A 25927-nucleotide genomic window follows, 5' to 3' on the forward strand; every position below is an offset into this window, starting at 1 on the left:
CTCAACTCTCTTAGGCCTCTTTTGTCGCATCTTCCTCTTTATGATGCACCAAATGTTTTCTATGGTTGAAAGATCTGGACGGCAGAATGGCAATTTCAGTACCCGGATCCTTCTTCTTTTTCTTCTTCTTCATGATGTTGTAATTGATGCAGTATGTGGTCTGGCATTGTCATGTTAGAAAATGCAAGGTCTTCCCTGAAAGAGACGATATCTGGATGGGAACATATGTTGTTCTAGAACTTGGATATACCTTTCAGCATTGAAGGTATATAGTGCTTTTCCACATGTATAAGCTGCCCATGCCACACGCACTCATGCAACCCCACACCATCAGAGATGCAGCCTTCTGAACTGAGCGCTGATAACAACTTGGGATGTTTCTTGTCCTCTTTAGTTTGGATGACATGGCGAAGTATTCCTTGGCCCATGTTGTGATTTCCATTACAGTAATATTCCTGTATGTGATGCAGTGCTGTCTAAGGGCCCGAAGATCATGGGCATCCAGTACTGTTTTCTGACCTCGACCCTTACGCACAAAGATTGTTCCAGATTCTCTGAATCTTTGGATATTATTATGCACTATAGATGATGATAACTTCAAACTCTTAGGAAATTTACTCTGAGAAACTCCTTTCTGATATTGCTGCACTATTTTTTGCTGCAGCATTGGGGGAATTGGTGATCCTCTGCCCATCTTGACTTCGGAGAGACACTGCCACTCTGAGAGGCTTTTTTCATACCCAATCATGTTGCCAATTGACCTATTAAGTTGCAAATTGGTCCTCCGGCTGTTCCTTATATGTAAATTTAACTTTACTGGCCTCTTATTGCTACCTGATCCAACTTTTTGGGAATGTGTAGCTATATTCTATTGTGAATAAAAAAGTAAATGAGATTTGTAAATTATTGCATTCCTTTTTATTCACAATTTGTACAGTGTCCCAACTTTTTTTAGAATCGGGTTTGTAAAATAAAATTATACAATTGTTGTATAAACATTGTATAAATAGTAGTTTCAGCAATTGAGGGAACAAATGGTGACAGAAACTGCGACAATCTGAAAAGTCCATTCAGAATAAATGTAACAGTCAGCAATATTATATAATATGAGGATGCGCAATTATAAATAGAAACAAATCATGTATCATGTTCATTCAATCAGTGAAACTGACACTACAATATGCTAATATGGATGATATCCCAGGTTTTAGGAATGTACAGTGTAAAACTTCAGCTTATGAATACCCAGCGTGACGCAAGATAACCCAGGAATTCTGTTTACCCATGGTTTAGAATGACCCAGGGTTTAGAATGGGTTAACTATTTCAAGTGTGAAAAGCCCTTCCTGCTTGACTGACTCACCTAGAGCTAAGCACCTGAATCTGAGGTTTACTGATTTCAGCTGGTGTGTCCTCCACCGTGGTCACCTGAGTCCTGTTACTCTTTACACACGCGTATACGGTACACACCTCCACCTAAACACAGAGCATAGCAGACCCACTTGCACAGGTTAAATAAAAAACATGAAAAGGGTTCAAATAGTTAAACTGAAAATGAACACAAATTTAATTAGTAAAAATATTGCAGAAACAAAAGTGTTAGTTTAAAGTGTAAAATACGTATTTTATGTCATCACCTAAATATATATAACTATATATATAAATCACATATTTAATCATAAAACCATCAGATCCTAGATTTTCAATGTATATTAACTGTATATTATAGAGTACATAAAAACAATTGTGTGTTTAGATACAGAGGGCCACACCTGAATACTGTGTACAGTGAATGGCAAGAGTCCTCCAACTTCCAGTGATCCGGATCCATTGCTAGTGGACCCATAAAGGCGGCCATCCAGATAGACGGAGTACTGTGTGACTGCTCCATTTGGAACAAGAGGAGCTGCCCATAGCACCCTCACTGCTGTGCTATTTAGGGTCACCACCTCTGGAGGAAAGACCCCCTCGGGTTCTGCAACACAGAGAGAAAGCCACAGTAAATCACTCAGAAGAGCTCAGCGGACTGTAGCCCACATTAAAACATACGGTCATATTGACATAACCCCGGCGCTTTTGAAGAGCTAAAGATTTGTCTCTTTAACCTTTGCCCAAACACAAGAAGATGCTGGGGGAAAGCTTGAGGTCCTTATGAAGTCTGCAGTTGTTTCCAAAAGAGTAATACCAGGACACCAACAATAACTACAGAAAAGAACCTGAAGGAAAAGCAGTTTTTCATTCTTTTCTCTTTTTTTCCCCAAACCAAAATCGTGCCAGCGCTAGCATCAACACACAGCATATTCTACCCTTAATAGTCTCTGAAACAGCTTTGGGCTGCACTTTTCTTTCTGCCATAGAAAAAGAGCATGAGAGAGACAGAGAGAAAGGGATTAAAAAAACACTGAGGCATTTTCTTAAAGCTGAGATTTGTCTTTTTTAATGTTAAAATACCTTAAAGTGTTTAGAACTACATTACAAAGAATCCATTAATAGAAATCACATAAGAAATCTCAATAAGTATAAATATTATAAATAAATTACACTAATGTTTAAAAGTTTAGGGTTGGTATAATCATTTTTTTGTGTTTAAGTATCTTATGCACAACAATCATTTGTTATTTGATCAAAAATAGTAAAAATATTTGGTTACAATTTAGTTTAAGGTGTCATTGTTACAGTGTAATTATATATTTAAGTACTGAGTAATATTGTAATATTAATATTAATTAACTATATAAACTTAATACAGGGTTAGGGTAGGAGGTTACCTCAGCTGCTTAGGGTAGCTGATCTGTCGGCGATTTGATTTTGCCCTTAAACTGCAGAAACCTGACACTTTTGTGGGAACCAATCACAGACTGGCTTATTCACCTGGCGGGTTTAACATGATGACGGATAAAGAGAAGCGATGGGTCGTTGCCCATTGATCACGCCTCTTGTGGTTTGATTGGTTGAAGGACTAGCCATTTGCATACAGAGTCATTTGAATTATGCTTGTTTATCACACCTCTTGTGCAGTAGAAAATACATAGCAAAATACATAGACTCCCCAGACCAATGTTCAATCTTGAATTGAGCTTGGTCTGGTGATAGCCAGACAAGTAGGAGGTTGCACTTTATTTTAAGGTGTCTTTGTTAAACTGTAATTATACAATTATACAGTACTGAGTAATATTAATAAACTACATGCACTCACTATAGGGTTATGGTTAGGGTTTGGTTTGGTTTAGTTGCATGTACAACATGTCCACGATTAAAAAATACAACTGGATCTTAAATGTTGTGGGCCTATTTTTTTTTTTTTGCTGGAGGTCCTAAATGTCTTGGGCTGCATTTCCCAATAACGTTGTCTCTTAGAGCACTACAAAGACTCTAAAGGTTTAACTTAACTGAAGGTATACCATTTCTAGGTGTGTTCCCCGATCTATACCTTAGGAGGTCGCTTAAGGTGTACCTTCTTAAGTGCGACGTTAGCGGGTGCTGTTCGTGGTGGCGGTGCTAAATTGGCTTATATCGATGGCTCGATAATCGATTATTTACTCTATTCATGGGCTGTCTCACTGCGTTATGCGAAAAGAATTATGTTCCTTATAAAAGAAGCACTTCAGAAATAGTTAAACTTTCATTTATCATATAAAATTGTACCTAAATTTAACATAATTCTGAAATGAGTGCACGAACCAGCATCATGCTCAACCGCATCATGAGCATCACGCGTCCATGCGTTTCCACAGTGTCTTGATTTACTCCACAACCAGGGATGATTGCCCATGCAGCCGCTGCATCACATTGTTGTGTAAATAACTAATTTATATTATTAGATGGCCTAGTCAATAAAAACACAACACGCAAAACATATCATCAGCTGCTACTATATGGCGGAGAAGAAAGAAAGAGAAGAGCTGCCAGCAGCTGATAATAGGGATGAGGGGGTAGCTGTGTCTCGACAAATTTGGTCCAACAAGATCTAAAAGCTGCTGAATTTGCTTTCGTGGTAGGCGAAATTTCTTTTAATAGCAGCTTCTGACATAGTAGCCAGGGGACTAAAGTTTTCACGTACGAAATAGTCCACATACACTAAATGGCTCCGCGGATGGCGCCATCTTTGATTTAGCACAATTCTATTCACTGCCTCCCTGCCACAGTTTGACTAAACTCTCTTCCACAATCATTCCCTTTAAATAGGCTCCTAAGCCTTTCCTGTCTAATGGTTTGCCAGCTGATGTACCTTTGGATAATATCATTAAAAAGCTAACAACCATCAGTGTTTGTAATAAAAAAATTTATGACAATTTTAATCCTTGCATAAAAAATTAAAAATAAATAAACAAACACACAAAAAAACAAAACAAAAACAATTCAACTAGCCTTATTGAACACTGGGTGTATATTGCAACTTCGGAATTATATTCGTATAGACTGACATATAAAGAAGCTTTTTTCACAGTGGTGGCCACTAGTGGAATTAACTGTTAATAGTGATAAGGTATAGCTGAGAGTGGTCCAGACCAACCTTACAAAAGTATGACTTAAAGAAGGTTTTCTTAACTAAGTTTGTTTCGGAAAACACATATTAACGTTAAGGGATACCTTAAGGTATAACTTAAAGGGGGGGTGAAATGCTGTTTCATGCATACTGATCTTTTTACACTGTTAAAGACTTGGAATCCCATACTAAACATGGACAAAGTTTCAAAAGTTAAGGTGGACGTTTGATGGGAGTATTTCTTTGTCAAAAATACTACTTCCGGTTAGTCATAAGTTTCGGCAAGTTTTTTGAGATCATGCGTCCCCTTTGACGTTAATGGGGGCGGAATTTCCTTGTATGGGCCTTACGGACAATTCTACCGAAGCGCATGAGAGAGAGAGAGGGAGAGAGCGAAAGTAACAGGCTACGCCCATCAAAGCGCTGGCTTGTAGGATGCTGGACAGGTGATGTGCACATAACAATGTCACCAAAAAAGTGTGTTTTTGGTTGCCAGACCAAGACAGTCCTGCACAGATTCCCCCAAAACCCCGCGTTAAGGCAAAAGTGGATGTAATTTGCTTTTCCGGATCAGCAACTGAGTTGCGCGAATGTTTATCTGTTCGCTGCATTTCGGTGCCGACTGTTTCATAAACAAGGCCCAGCTCGACGCCGGATTTTCCTGATCGCCTAATGCTGAATGATGGAGCAGTCCCAACGTTAGAACCGCAGGCGGTGAGTGAGACTGCTTCAAATGTCTGTGTTATTGCCTATGCTCATCAAGTAGCCCAAACATGATCACGTATAGTTAATTGATCAATGGAGCATGTGATGTGTTGTGCGTGTACATTTGTTTAGCTGGCCACTATATGTGTAACTTTATGTTTGTGTATTGTAAAAGCACTCCAAACAACAATACACAAAGAGGGGGGAAATATGTTGAACTAAATAAGCACGCTTCTTCATTCAAATGCGCTACTATTCCGTGTCTTTCTATGTAAACACTAACTTAACCTGCCGTGCAAAACCAGTCCGCTTACTGTCTACACAAACCACGCGTAAACACACAAACACACATCAACTGCACTTCCCACATGTACACCTTCAAAGACAAAAATACGACGATATAATTCAAGTATAAATATGTAAATAACACAAGCCGCTAAGCATATTATATAGTTAGTGTATAACTTGTACCACATAGAGACGTCCTGCTCTAGTCGTTTTTGCTGCTGCTCCTGTTCAACTGCAGCCTCTGGGTCTGATTCCGGATCATAGATGTATGGCTGTATCTGATTAAAAGCCATATTTTTATTTTGAATAAAGTTTTTTTCCCGCTGTTAGGGATGACACAGCTTTACGACGCACTCGACTCAACACAATAGCAGCAGCGAGCACACGTCATTATTTAGCTCCGCTCACACGACACGCCCCCACCCGCTCGGCTTTTTTCGGAAAGACTCGGAACAGCGCATCTTTCTTATATAATTATAAAAAAAATAAAGACTTTTCGGAGATATGCAGGATGCAATGCTACTCTATAGGTACTCAAGATTGACATGACACTGACTGAAACTGAGTGTTTCACCCCCCCTTTAAGAATGACGTAGAGTTAAGAACGTTTTGGGAAATGCATCTTTGTTCAGATACATGGAATCATGGATTCTAGCAAATACCGACAGATAAAAAAACAAAAGCTGATGGCCTCTGTTAGAATTGTTGAAAGATGGATTCATGATGTACTTGCTTATTATATACATTTTGTAGATTTTTAAAAAATTTTTTTACATAGTGTACCTTTAAAGGTGCACTATGCAACTTTCCGTCCACTGGAGAGCGCCTATTCTAAACAAAGGGACATGTGGTCTTCACCTCAAGCCCGGTGGAAAATAGGACTCGGGCAGATATCATGTTGATGGATGCGGTTATCAACGTTACTGTAGTGTAAAGCAGAGCAGGACAGTGATGTGGAGCTGAGCACGACTGCTGGAGCGATTGAAACACACGGCTCGCGAGCACCGGGGCTTTTATTATGGCGGGACGGGACACAGTCGCCGGGCGCCCGCACTTCCGTTTTTTCCGGTCATGATTATAAGGTAAAGTAGCTCTGTTTATCATATAAGATACATTTAACTGTGTTTAAAATGATGTTATGATGTTACTCTGTGTGTTCGCTCAGCGCTGCTGTGACATGTTCACACTGCTAAGAGAAAAGCACTTCTGCCAAATAAAACCGAGGGTAACGCAGATATGACGCAATTGACAGGCGACTCCCTCAAACGCTATGCTGAAACGGTCCTTGGTTAAAATTGCAATTTTCTCACAATTTACAAATAGTTGAAAACATTTGGGATATTGTAAGTACTTAACTGAACAAAATATACAACACTGGCCTAATGGTTTTTGGATATTTTACTGCAAAAATACTACATAGTGCACCTTTAAAATAGCAGTTTTCTATTATATTATAAATGTTATTCCTGCGATGGCAAAGCTGAATTTTTAGCAGCCACTACGCCAGTCTTCAATGTCACACGATCCTTCGGAAATGATTTATATAATGTTAGTGTGTATGTATGTTCCTAAGTTGTCTGGTACAAACAATAACCAATAATAATGCAGCAGTACATGCATCTGTTTGATGTGTGTTCTTGAGTGCACTCATGTGTATAAATAATGTAATTTTATATGTACATCAGGGAACGCTGACAGCAATACATCAGGGAGGTCTGGCAGAATGAGAAAAAGCTGAGTGTCACTCTTTCACTTTCCCTCTTGCTTTTGGGGGTTCCTGCAGATGGTTTGTGGGCAAATTGAATCAGTCCTGGAGAAGCGCACGGGGATTGAAGTGCTGCACCAGGGGCAGAGGGGGTTAACTGGGCCAGTCTGGGGGATTCTTTCTACAGCTTGCACCATTTTTGCCTTCTTTTTCTTTTTTTCCCCCTCTGTTTTTTTTTTTTTTGCAAGCTCTTCCTTTCCCATGACAAATCACACTAACTTACAAAAGAAGACCAGAGAGCCTATTTTTCAGCTTGATGTGACTCTAGTAAACAGCTATTGTGACAACTTTGTAAGGCTCTTCTGAAGGAATGTAAAAAGGGAATGATTGATAAAGCTTTTTTTTCTGAGGCGAGTGAAGTTAGTTTGTGAAAGAGAGCTGAAAGACATGAGTGTAGTGCTAATGACAGCTGAGAGATCAAATATCTCAGCAGCAGCTTTGAACAAGCCATTGGTTGACACGATAGGATGGGGAATGAATTCAATACAGAGCAGGGGTCCTGACACTTACATTCTCTCTAAAGAATATGACTGCTGTTCTTCTTACTCAAAGCCTCAAAAAGTCTCTCTTCAGGAGATATCCTGCTAACACAAAGGTCAACAAGTGAAGAGACCCCATCTAAGATATCTTATATTGAAGGTAAAGCACTTCTACTTTTAAAGCAGATTTTACTGAAGGTTTATGAGGGACAGATGAAAGGTTTGATATCAGCAACTAACAGTTACCTGAACAACGTCGGCCATTCATTACTAGAGGGCATGTCACTCAAAATGATGCTCAAATAACATGTTAAGTGGTCCTGTTTTTGTATATAAATGTTTCAGTAGAAAAAAAAATGCAAGGTATAGATATTTTTGCTAACACTTTAATTTAGTGTCTAATTCTTTCGTAGCTTATTAGCATGTATATTACTACACTGTAGTGTTGTCACGATACCAAAATTATGATTTCGATATGATACAAGACCAAAATACCTCGATATCGATACTAAATCGATACCATGGTTAAAATAAAAAAATAAAAAAACAGATAATATGGTTAATATGAAAACATAACTCATTATTCATTGTTTTATTATTATTTTTTACTAAAAATTCACTTGGACAGCATGGTCCTGCCCTGGTTTTTGACCATTCCCTTCTCTTATTGCTATAATAACTACATGCCAGTGTGAACATACTCACAGAGATTACATTATCAATCATGTTATCATTCACTAACCTTTCACTTCTCAACAGGTTGGGATGACCAAAATCTTATTTCATGATACAAGTAATTTAATATTTTTTAAATGTAATTTTATAATTATATAGATTTTCAATTGTATCTTTGTTTTTAAAAATAAGCAAATAATGCAAATTACAAACAATATGAGAAAAACTATTTTATTTGCTTTAATAAGTGCTTTATTTTTCAGCTACTTAAGGTCTATTTAACAGCAAGTCAAGAAAAAATTAAATAATAAAATATAAAACTACTAGTCTTCACTCTATAATTTAACTATACACTGATTCTTTAAAAATATCTTTTAGTTATTTAGCCAAGCATGTGGTGGTTTTCTATATTTCATTGGTGTCTGATTAACATTAATCACACAGAATATTAGGTCTGTCTTAAGACCTGCACGGCTCTCATTACCTAGCTGTACACGCTCACTAAAGACATATCCGACTGTGTTTACCTGAATACTCGCCAGACCGTGCATTTTTACATATTTTTGACCATTCAAACCCAAACAATAATCTGCTAAAGAACTGAATGGTGATAGCATGTTGTCTGAAAGGCATGCGTGCACGCTTCAGGTCAGAGTCCGGCAGCGCGAGCACGTCCCGCGCCACGCTTTTTCTTCTCATGCGCGCATATATATTTTGCTTTCTCTGTCATGCGCTGTGCCTATATATTTAACTCTTCTACTTCCAATGTTTAGTGAATGGAGAAAGCAGAGCTCTGCACACATCACCTGCTGTCACACATCAACGCAAATTAAGAAATACAGCTCATAGAGGCGCTGTCCTCCTTAAAGTACCGGTACTAATAAAATTCCATATCGTACCGTTTGTAATAGCAGGGTATCGCAATACTTTTCTACTACCAGTATATCGTGCAACACTACTACACTGTAATAAATAAGAAAATGTACTGGTAATTTTCTGCCAGTACATTATCCAGTAATTTTACAGAAATTTCCATACAGAAAATATTTATATAGGATATTGGCTGTTTATTAGTACTTAAAAACCACATATTAATGCCTTATTCTGCATGACCTTATTCTACAGCCACTAATTCTACCCACCCAACCCCTACACTTAAGGTCTAAAGCTATTTCATGCATTCTGTCTTATTTACACTGTTAAAGGAACACGCTGACTCTTGGGGTCTTTAGCTTATTCACCGTATCCCGCAGAGTTAAATAAATCCATACATACCATTCTCATCTCTGTGCATGCCATAACTCTGTCCGACTCACCCCCCGCTAGCCTAGCTTAGCACAAAGACAGGAGGTAAACAGCTACAGCTAGCGTATTGCTCAATAAGTGACAAAATAACGGCAACATTTTCCTATTTACATGTGGCATGCAGTTACATCATGTTCTAAGACCGACGGAAAGAGAAAAGTTGCGTTTTTCTAGAACGATATGGCTAGGAACTATACTCTCATTCCTGAGTAATAATCAAGAAACTTTGCTGCCGTAACATGGGTGCAGCGGGGCAATGATATTTTGCAGCTCCTAAAATTGGCTAACTTACCTCAACATAACCAACGTGACAACCTGCTTGCACAGAGAGCGTGCTGCGGACTATTTTCAGGCACTGCGTAATATCATTGCGATCAATATCAGTGCTCACCTGACGTGTCTCTTTCCATATAATTTCTGCTGCTGCATTATTAATGCATGAACAACCTCGCCTCCATTCCTATTTTAATTAGCAGGCTCTTAACATATACACCATCATGCAGCATAATATGATCTTTAAGTTCAACTACTTTTAATAAGCTGTCCTTTAGGCTGTAAAATATTAAAGCTACCACTGGAAGTTCTTTTGTAAATGACCTGTAACCTTTATTTAGGAGCAAATTGTCTTCTAATGTTTTTAATTATGCTGATAGGTGGGAGCGAGAGCAATCCAAGTTATGTCACAGAAAGACAGTTGTTTAGATTCTGGTGTACAAGGCACAAAGGAACTCACACTGCAGTGTGTGTGTGTATGTGAGAGGTTTGCTGAGCTTTCATCTGTTTCCTGTGCTATCAGTGCATCAGTACATTAACTGCGTGAGAGAAGGACAGCTTAATGACTATTGATCATAGCACAGAGGTCAAGATATCAAAATTTTGGAAAAGGCAAATTCTTCTGCTGCTTGTGAGGTTTCCCTTTAGAGTACAGAGGGAAAATATTCAATCAATCAGTTCTTCTTCTCATCTGTTTTTTATCTCCATGAGCAGGGGCTGCTGGAGTGATATGAGAGAGGCAGGCTGACAGAAATCACAGGTACATTTAAAGTGTTGACAGGAAAACCATAATTAGCCAATATCTTCAATCTTCTCAATATCTTTCCATTTAAGCATAAAGACATGGCTGTGGTTTAGTAAAGACCATATTTCAGCTGAAACCACTCAGATTTTAAATATCTAAGATGCTCTGCAAACTTTCACATTACTTGCATAGTTTTTAAATGCAGAAAACAAGATCACACATATAAACTTATTAGAGGCACCACCTGGTCTTTTGCTCTTGAATGTGCAAATTAGAGAAACATAGTAGATTTCAAATAAATATTGTTCTTTCTACAGCTTTCCATTCAAAGAATAATGGAAAAAAGATTTGTCATGTTTCCACAAAAATATTAAGCAGCACAACAGTTTTCAACATTGTCAACTTGTCTTTCCTGTAGCTCAATGAGTAGAGCATGGCGCTAGCAACGCCAAGGTCATGGGTTCGATTCCCAGGGAAAGCAAGAATTGACAAAAATGTATAATGTGTACCTTGAATGCAATGTAAGTCATTGGATAAACAATGACTTACACAATATAAATAAGGATAAACAAGGATAAAAGCGTCTGCCAAATGCATAAATGTAAATGTAAACATTGATAATAATAGGAAATGTTTCTTGAACACCAAATCATCATATTAGAATGATTTCTGAATGATCATGTGACACTGAAGACTGGAGTAATGATGAGGAAAATACAGCTTTGTCATCACAGAAATAAATGAAAAATTAAAGCAAGCGTATTAAAATTACTTATTTTCTTTGTTAATTTTACTTAAGTAGAGTGAACTTAATTCCATATTTGAATTTATTTAAAAAATACATGCAGACACAATTTTACTGATCATTTTAATGCAGCCATAAGTGATACTTTTGAATGGTAGTGTAAGCTTGTTAAATAGATATCGACACCATTCAAATATTAGGAAGTATACTTGTATGACTAGAAAATAGCTTCAGTGGGGTGTTACCAAGATGGCCCCCAAACAAACAATCTGCCCAATAATTATATACATACTCAAAGGACAAACATTAATAGTATGAATGGTATGAAAAGTACATGTAAAGCCTTGGGTTACACTAAAGATCAATCAAAACATTTGATTTATAAAATATACTACACATCTGGTACCCTGTGGCTTGGCAGTCAAAATAGATGAACGTATCAAACATCCATGTGGCATATTCTCACCTCCATCTGTAGTAGTGCAGCTGACCTCAGGGCTGGTTATGTTGTGAGCGCCATTGGATACGGTCAAGGAGAGCTTGTACGCAGTGCTGGGCTGCAGGTCAGAGATTACCACAGAGGTCACAGCGGGGTCAAGTGTGAGAGTTTGCCTGTGCTGGCTGGAAACAACTGTAAGGATGTAGTTCTCCACCCGTCCCTGCAAATCTTGCAGAGCTGGGAACATAACATATAGAAAAAGACAGGACACACTAAAGGTCAGTCTCGAAAACCAAGTTCTCTAAACACAAATTCTTTCCTGAAATGTATTTTCGGTCAAGGGCCAGGATAAGTTTAATAATGTAGAGAATCTAGACTCTTACTGGGGGTGGACCAGTTGACCAGGATCGCTGTATGATTGAGAACTTGGATGGATACGTTGGTGGGGGTGAGGGGTTGCCCAGCCAGTGTGACCCCTGTGGCAACCTCCCCTGAAGCATAGCCAACGTCATTGTGAACCAGAATTTTGTATTCGTACCATGTGTACCTGCAGCACATTTAAAAACATTACTCACAGGGCCATTTTATAAATATTTATATAATTATACATATATATATATAAAAGTATTTATATACATAGATTTTTTTTACTATAATGTATATATATATATATATATATATATATATATATATATATATATATAAATTTAATACAATCTAAAATATACACTCTAATATATACAGTCTAGATACAATCTAATATATATACACACACACACACACACACACACACACACACACACACACACACACACACACACACACACACACACACACACACACACACACACATATATATATATATATATATATATATTTTTTTTTTTTTTTTTTTTTTTTTTTAAATGTTATGTTTTTGGAAGAAGACTCATGCTCCAAGGCTGAATTTATTTGAAAATGATTTATTTAAAAATAATAATAATAATCTTGGTGACCCCAAATGGTAATTTATATGTACATTTACTATACGTAACTTATGCATTTACAAGAGTTAGGCTCTAATATCTAATTGTGATGTTGTATATGTAAAAGTTGATTGAATGTTACAAAAATTTAAGCACAAAGTTAATCATTAACAAGGACTGAAAACATTTAAATGAAGTCAGACATGATTCTAAATCACACAGCTTGTGATACAAGGGAAACAACTGGGGTTTTGTGTTGGAGTCTTTTAGCGTACACACAAGGAGTGCCAGAGAAAGATTAGCTGAAAACAATTTAATTCTATGGAATATTTGCTCAAAGTATCTTTGAACAGCATTAAAAAGATGGCATCGGTGCACAAAAACAGTTTTGTACACACAAGCAAAGTTTGCATTAAAGCTAATTTCAGTAATCTCACCTGCTAAGGCCTTTATCTTCATGAAACAATTTGGTTCCTGCGTAAACATTGTACCACAGATTCAAATCTTCAGGGGGACGTGAGGCCAGGGGCTGCTGGGTTTTCCGTCTCAACAGCTCAAATCTGAGGGCAGCGGAAACAGCCAGATAATCAGAGCTCGCTCCACTCCCACAATCCTCCTGCCATTTCACCCGCACCGCTGTTTCGCTGGGTTTGTGCTTTTGTCTTTTCTCTCTCTCTCTTTCTTTCTTTCTGTCCCTCAACAGTAATGCTAATTTTGCCTGTAATCAGGAGAGCTCAGCTTAATGTGCGCTTTATAAGCCTAGTTAAACAAACAGAGCAGCAGCGGGAAAAGTAGTCATGAATTTTAATCATCCGCCGTGAACAGACCTTTATTTACCACCTAATCAGCTCAAAAACAGACTAAAATATACAGAGAGAAAGAACAAGAACTTTTACGTTGTGCTTCACTCTTCCCAACCTAGGGAGACACTTGCTGTTCTCATATAATTGGGAGATTTATGGATTATTCTCAAAAGATATTAGGAATTCCTTTATCGTATGAAACGCTCACAATTTTGGTTACAATTGATTTATTTTTGAAGAACATAAACATTATACATTTTACAACCATATCTATATACTTAAAATAATAATGATAATTATTATTATGTTTGAGGTATATATGGTTGTAAAATAAATAATTTATAATGTAAATATAATAATAATAAAATATAATAAAAAATAATGGTGAATTGGATAAATTGTAAATATATTAATAATAGATGAATACATGTTACTTTGAAGAATGTAAACATCAAATAAAAATAAAAACATTTTACAACCATATCTATACATTTCCAATATAATGATAATAATCACAGAAACTATACAACATAATAAAAACAACAGCAATAATAATTCATATTTTTATAAATCACTACTATAATTAATAGAAATGAAATAAATACATTTAGTAGTGAATTATTATTGTCGCACTACTTAAATGTGTGTCAAGAAACTAGGATGTAGTACAATGATTAAAATACCTTATGTTGGGGCCGTTCGGCCTTGATGGGTGCTGCCATGAAACAGCCAGGAAAGATTCACTGATGGCTACTACCGACAGGGATAGAAGACCTTGTGGGATTGTGGGTAATGTAGTAACCAGTGTTGGAAGGCTTTCAGTGCATCCTCCGGCATGGCCTCCACCCCCTGAGCAGGCAAGGATGGTGATGCTGTAGTTGGTGTAGGGAAGAAGGCTGGTGATGGTACGGTTGAGCACGGATGTATTGGTGTGCGAGATTCGTGGATCAGGCATGCGGATCTCATACCGCTCAATTTCTCCATTGGGTATAAGTGGAGCGGTCCATGTAACCTACAGTAAAACACGGGATACATTTGAACCTGTCAGTATCTGAAAAATTTGACATCACAGTATGACAGTGCTCTTGTGGTCATGTAGTTATAAACTAAAATGGTTTCACAAGCGTGTCTGAGGCTCCAGAGAAGGGCCGGAGTCCAGCGCAATCTCACGACACATCATCTCAGGCTTTTAGATCGATGAGTTTGTGGAACCAACGTCATGTGATGAAGCGAAGGCAGCCTGACTTTGACCCAAGACAGAATATTCCTTTCATTACATTTAAAAGAGGCCTCAGCCCCTGGAGATCATAATGAAATCCTAATGGAATTGCATAGCAAACTGTGCTTGTTGCTGCTACATACGGTCTCTGGAGCGAGGGAGGCTTTAGCATTTGGCGGACAAATTAAACATATTGTGCATGCCTGGGGATTAAATAAAATGAGAAAAATTGTAAAAATTAGAAGAAATTATAGATTGGATACATTTTATTCTTAGGATTAGTTATGAAAAAAGTTTTTCGTTCACAATTTCATTTTATTGTAGCCTAAAATTATTACGTTTTTTTGTTTAGTTTTATGACAAAAAACGAAAAAAAAAGAGGCAGCTCGTGTTTTATTCCATATTTCGTTTTATTGTAGCCTAGAATATACGTTTCTCAATACCAAGTACGCAAACTTCTGACTAGTGTCCTCATAATTCAGACTTGCCAAGTTCGACTAGAGAATGAAATCCCAAGGAGGGCAGGACCCAAGTCAAGTAGGTACTCTGCTAATTGAACAGTAGTGTTCTTGATAGTGTCACTAAAAGTGTAGGCCTATATATGTAAATTTTAGGCTACAATAAAATAAAATATATGATAAAACACCACTCTGTCTCTTTTCATTTTCATAAAAAAATAAAATAAAATGAAACAGCCACACAAATGTAGTGCAGGCAATGCATTATATACACTGCATGTATATAACAAAACAAAATATAAAAAACCCTGCCTCTTGTCGTTTATATTAAATAATAATACTAATAATATGTGGTTCAGACAAGTGTGCATATATATGATTTTCACTGTAATAAAATGAAATATTGCATAAAACACAGTCCAGTCTCTTTTTGATAAATGTCAGTTTATGTGTGATCAATGATATAAGAGTATAAGTAAAAGGTATAAGAACCGATACAAGAAATAAAGCGAACAATTCAGTCAAACAAAGTTAGTGCTATCTACAATGGTTAAGTTAAATAGCCAAAAATATAAAACTTCACTCTGCCCTCAGCCAAAACGATCTATCAGGGAACAAATTATAGATTAGTAAGAGCAAAGATAGGCCGTTAGATCTACACAAGACAAATTATATCTCATGTTTAATCACAACAGAGACTTCAGAGTCAGTGGCAGACGTCAGAAGGTCTAGCCGGGGAAAGACTCCTCCCGGCGGGTTAGCGCTGATTACCCGCTGATCGACTGGATCTCACAACTCCTAAAACGGCAGATCAAATTTTCAAAAAGGCGCTCTCTTTATAAATAAACCAAATATTTGAGCTTTAAAAAACTACATTCTTGCCTGAAAAAGTCTTAAAACGACATTTTGTGACACATTAACTGTAGTAGCCTATTTTTAAATTGTGCGGGTTTTCTTGTCCGCTATTGACGCTTGCTGATTGGCTGGGATACCGGTCTGTCTGAAATCAACAAGTCACCTCTCGATGCATCCTCAATAAAAGGGGAGGATCAAGGACACAGCCGAGGATTTAAACTGTACTTGGCTAGATGTGAACTTTGAATTGGAACAGTACTTGACCAGCGACTGATGATGATTCACAATTGAGATTGATGATGATTCCTCCCGTCCTCTGGAGTTTGTTCTACCGAGTCAAACTTGACAAGTCTGAACTACCAAGGACGCAAGTCACAAGTTTGCGTACTTGGCACCTGGCCATTGTTTCTCTATATCATTATCGTTATAGCTGGGGTGTGAACTCTGTTATTTTTTAATATTGAGAACTATATCTTTATCGTTATCTTCCTTTGTATGAACGGGCCTTTAGTCAATAGGCGGAAAGTAGGCGGTCTTCTGTGGCTGTTTGAGCGCATTTGACCACATAACCTTTGTTGAGATAAACTGCAAGATAAGTCTCCCATGCAGAGTGCAAATCGCTATGTAGAGCGTTTAATGAATTCTGGGATGGTTAATATGATGCCTTAGTAGCTGTTTATGTTAATATGATGCCTTAGAAGTTAGTAGCTGCTTATGTAGGCACCATGGCCATGGCAGTTCATTGTTTGGAAATTAGTAAATTAATCTGGTCTTTTATGTCTAAAAAGTTTTATTAATCTCTGTATTCATTTCAAAGTGGTATAAGTTTTGTTGTAATTATTTTAAGCAAATGTAAAAAGAGCCCAAATGAAATCATCAACACGTGCTAACCCAGAGTTTGCCATAAGCACAACAGAGACCCCGAGCATCTAAACAGGAATTCAATATAGCATATGCTAATGCGAACAGTTGTTTTTTGGCTTTTACATGTAGAAGAGTTCTCATCCAGTTACACACAAATGCAGCAGTTAACAAATTAATGAAATAATAATGGTATTACAATACACTAAACCCGGGGTTAGGGGAAAATGAATAATTCAAGCAAGTTTATGCAAATGCCGCCTTTGTTTGAAGTGGTAAGCATTTCTGTCCATGTTTCTTGGCACTAGCACACAACAAATAACAAAGAGAGAAAGAGAGAAAGAGAGGGTGTATTTACACACAGCAGGATCTAAGCTGCAAAGCTTGTTTGGTTACATTAACGCCCTTAAATCCAACTTGTAAACCAGCCAAAAGACTGCAAGCTACCTAGCCCTCTTGAGTATCATGTCTGTTGAATTACAGGGATGCCTATGCTGAGGGTTTCGGTTTGCTTTGAAGCACTTAAATCTACTTTGCCAACGTGTTAATAAGGTCTAGCTTGCTTTACATTTCTTACCGACACAAAATAAACAAGAACACTCTTTAAAACATTAGGTGACCAAGGGCACATTCATGAGGGGTTCCCACAATATTCTGGCAGTCTTAATTGGCTGTTCTTTAATAATCAGCTCTGGAATGACCTGGAAACCATGTGTATCAATGTTCTCATAAAATGAGAGTGTCATTGAAATAATGATGGATGCTCTAGGTGTGGCATTAATGGGAGGAAATACAGTTGCTTCTCACTAACAATCACAGCAAAGACCTCATTTGCACCTCATTGGTGAAAAGGCGGCATAAGGCACTACAGCCTGCTGACAGGAGGGTGGGACAGGATTGATATGCACCTCGCACACAAAAAATATGCACACTCTCATCAGCATGTTTGGATTGTGGCACAAAGCAAACATGATCTTTTAAACTTTAAAATCATTCTTTACATTTCTTCAAGCAGCATATAGAATGCATTGTTAATTCAAAAGGTTGAAAATTGAATTTTTTGATTATGCTCTGTACATATATGCTGCGTCCAAAAACCTAGGCACCTGACTCGTTGCCTCGCTGCCTCATCAGACAGTGACTCTGCAGGCAGCGTTTTGTGCGTGAAGGCACCTCACAAAACTGATTTCGGACAGACTTTTAAGGCAGTGTAACAGTTTAATGATCTACAGCTAAATAGAGAGAGCTCTGGTGATAACTAAACACAAATATAATTACTACAGTAGTGATTTCTCGCTAGAAATGATATCAGAAGTGGAATATGTTGGTAAAAAACGTACATTTAGGCCTAAACAAACTGACCCGCAAACGCAACTTCTGGACGCCATCTTTTTTTCCCAGCTCAACTGTCACTGAATGGAAAGCACATGATTGTGGGATATCAAAGGCAGCGAAGGACACGTGTGCTGCCGTCAAAAATCGATCATATGAAGGTATCTCAGGAGACAGGAAGTGAAGCAAACATTTGATTCGGACGTGGCTCGATGCCTTCCTGCCTTGAAATGTGTCCACCGAAGGCAGCATTTTGCAGGTTTCGGACGCAGCCATACACTACCTTTGTGGGTACCAACAGTTTGGGGTCGGTGAGATTTAAAGTAAAAACAGTAACATTGTGAAGTATTATTTCTTTTTTATGATTTAATATATTTTAAAATATAAATAGTAATTTCCCAACATGTCACAGAAATTCGCTTCAGAAGGCTTTTCTTACGCCCCTGGAGCCCTGTGGATTACATATATAATGGATGAGTGCACTTTTTGGGTTTCAAATTTTGGACAGGACATTTTTTAATATAACTCTGATTGCATTCGTCTAAAAGAAGAATGTCATATACACATAGGATGGCTTGAGGGTAAGTAAATTATGATATAATTTAAATTTTTGGGTGAACTATCCCTTTAAGTAAAACGTAAACAAACTCTCCATGTACCTGTACTGATGCTGGATCCAAAACAAGCACATGAGGTGGCTGCAGGCCTGCAGGTCTTGAAGGCCTAGTGGTCACATTCTTCCATTCACTGCTATTAGATCCACCCAGCCTTGTGTGTGCCACAATGCAGTACTCGTAAGTGCTCCAGGGGCTGAGCGCTGCTGAGCTGTCTAGGTATGTGAGAGTCTGGTTGGGCTGCAAGGTGGCCACAGTAGAGATTTGTTGAGTCCCAGTGACTCTCCTTTCCACGGTGTAGCCGTCCAGCTCCCCGTTGACATGACGTGGTGGGGCCCAGGACAAGAGCACCGAAGTGGGGGTGTCGGAGTAAAGCTGCGGAGATGGGACATCCTCTGGGGGAGCTGGAGGGGTGCGTATGGTGTGGGACATAGCAGATTGAGCACAGCCGGCTGCTGTGCAGGCCTCCACCTGTATGGTGTACTGCTGATAGGGTGCAAGCTGAGAAACCGTGTGGCTGGTGCTGTTCCCTGGCACACTAGCAGTTAGCTGGTGGTTTTGGTAGATATTATAATGGGTAATGATTCCATTGGGATGGGATGGAGGAGACCAGGAAACAGAAGCACTTCTAGGCTGGATGTCAGAGAGCACAGGTGGGTCAACTGATCCAGGCCCTGAAGAAAGAAGACAGTAACTATTCAATCTGTTGTGAAACAGTAATTATTTTTGCAATTTGTTCACTAGTGGTGAAAAAAATACACATGCACAGGAAGTGATTTAGTAAATAATAAACAAATCCTGACTTTTCTCATTTTTAAAATAGAAAAAACTTATAATAATGATAAATGGTTAATGATAAATGTACCGCATTATATATATAGATAGTGCTTTTAACAGACCCATGGCCATCCAAAGCGCTTTACATCTTGCCTCACATTCCCCTATTCATTCACTCATTCATACACCGACGACGATGTCAGCCATGTAAGGCGCCATCCAGCTCGATGGGAGCAACTGGGGTTAGATTTCTTGCTCATGGACACCTCGACACTTCAGGTGTCAGGTCGAAACCGGGACTTAACCACCAACCTTCCGGTTTTTAGACAATCTACATGAACCACTAAGCCACTGCCGCCCATAATAATAATAATAATAATAATAATAATAAAAAAGTATTATATATATATATATATATATATATATATATATATATATATATATATATATATATATATATATATATATATATATATATATATATATATATATATATATATATATATATGACATCTGTCATTGCCAACAAAGGGTATGTAACAAAGTATTGAGACAAATTTAGTTATTTACCAAATACTTATTTTCCACCACAATTTGTAAATAAAATCTTTAAAAGAATTGTAAAAAATGTCTGGATTTTGTATTACATGGCCCGTCCATCGGTCGATATAAGTGCGAACCGCACGCACGCACGCACACACACACACACACACACACACACACACACACACACACACACACACACACACACACACACACACACACACACACACACACACACACACACACACACACACACACACACACACACACAGAGTATATAACGTCACATGAAAAGAAAGGACACCTTATTTAATTCTGTTTTTATGTACAAATCTGTATCTGGTCCGTGGCTGGTCTTAAAATTAGGTAAATACAACCTCAGATGACAACAACAAATGACATATTATACCATGTCATTGTTTATTTAACAAAAACTAGGTCAAAATGGAATGTGTGACAAACTAAGTACACCAGCACTGCTTCCATAGGAATTAAGAGGGAAGAGTCAGGCGCTGCTAATCAAATGCCTTTGATTAAATGATCATCAGCTCTATAATAGCAAAAGTTTTGGCAGTTTGCTGGTCTGGAGCATTCAGGTGTGTGTTAACACAATGCCAAGGAGGAAAGACATCAGCAATAATCTCAGAGAAGCAATTGTTGCTGCCATCAATCTGAGAAGGGGTATATGGCCATTTCCGAACAATTTGAAGTCCATTATTCTACAGTAAGGAAGATTATTCACAAGTGGAAAACATTCAAGACAGTTGCCAATCTTCCCAGGGGTGGATGTCCCAGAAAAATCCCCCCAAGGTCAGACCGTGCAATGCTCAGAGAAATCGCCCAAGAACTATACCTCGGACTACAGGCCTCAGTAAACATGTTAAATGTTAACATTCATGGCAGTACAATTTGAAAAAGATGGGAAAAGTATGGCATGTTTGGAAGGGTTGCCAGGAGAAAGCTTCCTCTATCTAAAAATAACATGGCACCATGGCTTAGGTTTGCCAAGTTGCATCTGAACAAACTTCAAGACTTCTGAAACAATGTCCTTTGGACAGATACAACCAAAGTGAATATGTTAGGAAAAAACTAAACACAGCACATCAGCACAAACACCTCATACCAACTGTCCATCACACTGATGGAGGGTCGATGAGTTTTAGCTTGTTTTGCAGCCACATGACCTGGGCACCTTGCAGTCATTGGATCGACGATGAACTCCTCTGTAAACCAAAGTATTCTAGAGTCAAATGTGAGGCCATTTGTCCGACAACTAAAGCTTGGGCGAAATTGGGCCATGCAACAGGATAAACACACCAGCAGATTTTTGTTTTTAATTTTGTTAAATAAATAATAACAAATATCTCAAATATGCAATATGTAATTTGTTGTTCACACATATATATATATATATATATATATATATATATATATATATATATATATATATATGTATATGTATATGTGAACAACAAATTACATATTGCATATTGCATATATATATATATATATATATATATATATATATATATATATATATATATATATATATATATATGATGATGATGATAATGATGATAATAACAATAACAGCAACAACAATAATCTACAAATTATAATTCCATAAATACTAAATATTAAAAAATTTATAGGTATATAATTTATATAATTTAATAAGTATAGGGGTAAAGAGATTATAAATTAACAATAAAAATAATATTTAAATAATAAAGCCATATATGTTATGATTTTAATATTCACTAATAAGAATGAACTTAATTTAGCCTTTAAATGATTTTAACCAAAGAACTGATGAGTGTGGTTGATCTCCATGATCTAGAGAAGCAGCTCCTCTCTGACAGCAGCATTGAGACTGACAGCACAAGGACACCGTCTGATTGGAGCAGCCTTATACTCTGGATTAAAATGTAGAGCAGGGGGTTTGCAAATCAGCTCATTTGCCAAAGAGGACGGAGTCAGTCGCTGCATATCACAAGCAAATATGAAATTATATTTATGGATTTATTCGTTGGGGTTATGTGGCTAAGGGATATCAGCCATGTGTGAGACGAGCCTCTGAAGGGTCTGTAGTGAATTGAAGGAAATCACTTAAGTTTCCTGCCTGGTCATTTTCTCTGAGTGGTTACAACAACAGCTGCCATGGCAGCACTAACATCAAGAAATCGTTCATGGATCTTCAGGCCCAGACAGCTCGGGTAATTTTCATAATTACACATTCACATACACGCATGTGCCAAAACATGCCAGCATCCTCCTGCACTCCATCCCTCTCTCTAGTCTGATGGCTTGTGCCAGTATCTCCTAAGCTATGACTGGGAAACAGACTAAAATATGATATGAACTTAATGTCAATGAAACAGAATATTAGTTGATTAATAAAGGAATCTTCACAACACATGCTTTATACAATTTGACATTTTTCCAAACCCTGAAGTAGTCCACCCACAAATCCCTTTCAATACCTTTGTACTTTTTTTTCTTCTGCAGAAGATATTTTCAGTAATGCTGGGGTAAAAACAACATTGACTTTCATTGTACAGACAAAAAAACTTTTTCAAATCTCCTTTCTTCTTTTGTGCTGATGCATACTTAAGCAACATGACAAAGGCAAATGCAGCATTTAATTTAAACACAACTGAGGCCTGTAAAACCTGAGATTACCTGAACACCTTCTTTCGCTGCTTTGCCAGCACTGGCATTTTCTTCAGGCAATGAAAATCGAGAAAATACTATTTTGATGATTTGTCTTTATTTGCTATGTGGAGCATTGCTATTGGGTTCCAGAATAATGCTGATCCAAAATGTCACATTGGTTTATTGCACTATTTGTGCTCATTCTGTGAGGCCTGATATATGGATGCAGATTTTCATTACAGTAATTTCTTATACCATTTTTCTGACAGAACTGTTAAGAAATCCCAGGAAAAAAACGAAGAATGATAAGTAAAGAGCTTGAACATTTGGTAAAAGGAAGGCAGTTACAGGAGGAATATATGAGATGTGGTAATTGAAGTGAAGTTGTTTTGTTGCGTTTTAAGCGTATCCTGTCTGCTCTAGAGCCTAGGCTGTCTGATTGATATTTGGGCCCTATGAAAGCTCATTTGAAGGTAATGTTTTCCTCCTCCATTTACATCCCACGGTAGCACGGTAATGGCGTACCGGCAAGGGCGTGAGGATCAAGGTGACTGGCTCTCTCTCTGCCGTGCTGGGCTGCTGATGTCTCCCCACAGATGGCCCACTTTCCACCTCCCATCACCATCACCTCCCAACTGACTCACTATGTATAGAGGAGACATAACCGGCTACATGTACTCTTTCTCTCCCCAAAGCTCAGCGGCCAGCACAACAAGCATCAAAGTAATGACTTTAAAAAATATACTAATGGAAAAAAAGGGACATGACAGAGAGGAAGCACGCAGATGGAGCTAATTCACTTCAGCTGTGCCACTTTTGCATATTAAGTGTAAAATCCTGCATCTTACTCACTAACTACATACAATTCACGAAACAGCTCTGCGACGTAAATTAGACTCATTTGTGTACACTACTGTTTACAAGTTTCATTTCTGTGGGAAAGAAAGTAATATAGGAATTATATAATATAATAATTTAATAATAATAATATAATTCATCAAGGAATCCTGAAATAATCCAGTTTCTACAAAAATACGTAGCAGCAACTGTTTTCAACATTGATAAAAACACTTTTTGAGCACCAAATCAGTATATTAGAATTATTTCAGAAGAACCATGTTACAATTTAAAGTAAATTTTAAAATACATTAAAATAGAAAAGTGTTATTGTAAATTGTAATATTTCAATACTACTGTTCTACAGTTTTTTTTATAAACTCTAATAAACTCTTTGTCTGCATAAGAGACTCAAAAATCGACCCCAAACTTTTGAACAGTGGCTACTGACCATTATTATCAAATGAATCAAATTGTAGAGAAAAATATTATCAATCCAGATGTGCAAACATTCAGCATTTTTAAGAGCCCATTAAGCCACAACCAAACACTCAGAACGGACCTGTTTGCCGCATTAAAAGTTTGTTCCGTTAAAAGACCACTCCACCGTTTTTAGAAATAGGGCTTCAACTTCTTTCCTACATTTAGATATGTGGGCAAATATATTTTTGTCTCAGTGCATGCATTGTTTTAGTTTTGCAGGGTCGCCACTAGCTTAGCTTAGCATAATGAATGGAGTCCTATGTTGCCAGCTAGCATGTCCTGAGTAAAAGTGATCAAAAAAAGCAGTGATGCAATATCTGCCTAGGAAATCGCCTAGTCGTTGTGAATACACAGGCCACAAGAAGTAAGTAGGTGTTTGTTTGTTTTTTGATCACTTTTACTCAGGACATGCTAGCTGGCAACATAGGATTCCATTTATTATGCTAAGCTAAGCTAGCGGTGACCCTGCAAAACTAAAACAATGCATGCACTGAGACAAAATGCATTGCCCACATGTCTAAATGTAGGAAAGAAGTTAATAAGCCCTATTTCTAAAAACAGTGGAGTGTTCCTTTAACTGATCTCCGAATTGGACAGTACAAAAACACATCTAGTAAGTGCAAATAAACAGAGCTATCAGCTGGCACAATACAGGCTCACTATTTCATAAAGCCAAGTGTGTTAAATATAATCTAAATAAACAGACCTTTTATCATAATAACTCGTGAAGTCAAGAAATAAAGAGCTTGAATTCCCATTAGTTATTCCTAACCCTAACTCAAGCTTCCTCCTTTTTCACTTCACACAGCCGGCCACTGCTTATGATTCCAGCCTAGATTTCTCCATTCGTCTAGTAGCTGTTATTTTTGGGGGTAATTTTTTACTGCGTCTGTGAAGGGGCCCTGCCGATTTTACTCCCTCTCCCTCCTGATAAATAAACAATGCACAGATCTGACCTTTGGGTTAACAGGTTTTTATGCTTGCTCCACTCAGCACTCTAACTGATTCAATTACCACAAAGGTTCAGGAGTGTCCATGAATACTGAAAAAGCTCACGGCGGCCGTCGCCGCGAAACGCCCCGCATAGGTGCTCGTCGGCAAATCCAATGTGGCTCTCAGGAGAAATTCCTTAATTGTAAATAATTTTACCACATGAGACAATCAAGTCACCTTGAACGTGAACCACCCCTCCTTACTTCATCCCCCGGCCAGCCTTCCTTCCTCGGCTCAGCCGCCCGGTCTTTCGGTCTGCAGAGGCAAAGTGTTATTTAAGCTTTACTGGTCTGCGTTAAATTCCGCAATTTGAAGGGCTGTTAAGTTTTTCAATTGAAATTTCATTTAAGATGCAGGTGCTTTTGATTTTATTGATGCTTTACTGCTCTCAGGGTACAAGCAAGAACACAGTGCAATAACAGCAGTCGGCCTCAATCAGGCATCGGCAACAGCTGTAATCTCAGGACATTTGGAATACTTAGAGAGGCCTTTCCTGGGCCACTATAAATCGCTACAGCAGAAGGGAAAACAAGAGCGCGGGCCGCCAAGCCTTAAATCACATTTATAAGGATTTGGTTAGCATAATAATAACACAATCAAGTGACAAGGCAAGGAGGGGGGGACCGGG

At 37.9% G+C, this 25927-nt stretch overlaps 1 protein-coding gene across 1 annotated transcript in view; it reads right to left on the reverse strand.

The window, feature by feature from the left end:
- The window catches only part of ush2a (Usher syndrome 2A (autosomal recessive, mild)), a 274001-nt gene that overhangs the window by 89110 nt on the left and 158964 nt on the right, over positions 1 to 25927 (reverse strand). The window contains exons 41-47 of the mRNA XM_067455206.1: positions 19057 to 19685; positions 14356 to 14684; positions 13307 to 13429; positions 12288 to 12451; positions 11932 to 12141; positions 1772 to 1974; positions 1363 to 1475 (exon numbers count right to left, since the gene is read on the reverse strand). Coding sequence (XP_067311307.1) covers positions 1363 to 1475; positions 1772 to 1974; positions 11932 to 12141; positions 12288 to 12451; positions 13307 to 13429; positions 14356 to 14684; positions 19057 to 19685 — 1771 coding nt within the window. The remainder of the gene's footprint in view (positions 1 to 1362; positions 1476 to 1771; positions 1975 to 11931; positions 12142 to 12287; positions 12452 to 13306; positions 13430 to 14355; positions 14685 to 19056; positions 19686 to 25927) is intronic.

Source organism: Pseudorasbora parva, chromosome 10 (genome assembly GCF_024679245.1).
Source record: "Pseudorasbora parva isolate DD20220531a chromosome 10, ASM2467924v1, whole genome shotgun sequence".
NCBI classification, from domain to species: domain Eukaryota; kingdom Metazoa; phylum Chordata; class Actinopteri; order Cypriniformes; family Gobionidae; genus Pseudorasbora; species Pseudorasbora parva.